General features: G+C 62.7%; 1 protein-coding gene across 1 annotated transcript; it reads right to left on the bottom strand.

Moving 5' to 3' along the window:
• Window positions 1–2: 2 nt before the first annotated feature.
• On the bottom strand, window positions 3–344 carry EMIHUDRAFT_631894 (hypothetical protein; the record flags this gene model as incomplete). The annotated part of the gene is made up of 1 exon (XM_005765741.1): window positions 3–344. A coding segment is annotated over one exon (342 nt), but the record flags the coding sequence as incomplete, so codon positions are not given.
• Between the last annotated feature and the right edge of the window lie 864 nt (window positions 345–1,208).

Raw genomic sequence — 1,208 nt, 5'->3', positions numbered from 1 at the left:
ACGCGCGAGACGGAGGAGCGCAGCCGAGGCTCCCCCAGCTGCGGCACGCTTGCTGGAGCGCCGACCGCGGGGGTGGCGCTCGGCGACAGCAGGAAGTCGGCGTCTTCGCTGTCAATTCTCGTGGCCTCCGCCGCGCTCAGCAGCGGCGTAGACGCGCGAGTGTCGACCGAGTACTGTCGCACTGAAGGTGCAGGCACCGCTATGCTAGCACCGCCAAAGGTCACGACCGACGGCGGAGCAGCCGCGCTGCTGCTGAGCACTGGCGAGCAGCAAGCGATGGCACCGCCGGCAGACACAGGGGGAGCGCCGTCGGAGCCGGGCCGCAATCGTTTGCTCCAATCCATGGTAGCTGTCCGGCGACCAACAGCTCGGCGGTCGTCCTTCGCGCGCGAGGTGTACTATGATGTCGCTACTTGAGTAAAAGAATTTTATCGCGGGAGATTAAAGACTGCACTCCAAGTGCTCCAAGTGCGACAAGTATTGGGAGACTGCCGCCCCTGCCATCAGTGTGCCTGTGGTAGAGAGAGACTGCCAGTGAGAAGCTGGAGGCAGGTCGCTAGACTGAGATGAGACTAACTACCGACCGCCACCCCCCAGTGGAGTTGGGAGTCCACCGAGCACCGCGCTGCGAGCCTGTCGTGTTCTTTGTCAGGAGCAGAACCCCCTGTGTTCCTGATCGTCCTTCCAAAATCCTGCTCGTGCAGGTGGGGACCCTGTCCTCGTCCCATCCCTCGTTGGTCTTGGAGCACTTGGAGTGCAGTCATCAACCTCACATCCAGGGCCGGGGAGCTGAGAAGCGCACCCAGCGGGCCGGATGATCGGGATCGGGTTGCGGGCAAGAGAGCCCTAGCCCTGGGGGGACGGGTGCGCGTTCGCAGGGCCATAACACGGGTCTCCGAGGGTTAGTTCTGCGCTCCGGGTTTCCCCCACAGCGGCAGAATTTTTGCCTCGCGCTGTGGGTCCCCCTAGCTGCGGAACGCCCCCTCTACTCGGAGCTAAAGAATACTCTCCGAGGGTTGGACCCGCGTACCAGGTTTCCCCTTAACTGCAAGGACGCCCCCTCTACTCGGACTAAAGAATACTCTCCGAGGGTTGGACCCGCGTACCAGGTTTCCCCTTAACTGCAAGGACGCCCCCTCTACTCGGAGCTAGTGATACGGGAATACGTACCGCCCCCCCCCCCCCCCCCGCAATACCTTACTTGAAAT

This window comes from Emiliania huxleyi, assembly GCF_000372725.1.
Source record: "Emiliania huxleyi CCMP1516 unplaced genomic scaffold EMIHUscaffold_536, whole genome shotgun sequence".
Classification (NCBI taxonomy): Eukaryota; Haptophyta; order Isochrysidales; family Noelaerhabdaceae; genus Emiliania; species Emiliania huxleyi.
The sequence above is the reverse complement of the archived record's forward strand: the minus strand, read 5'-3'. Positions and strand labels throughout refer to the sequence as shown.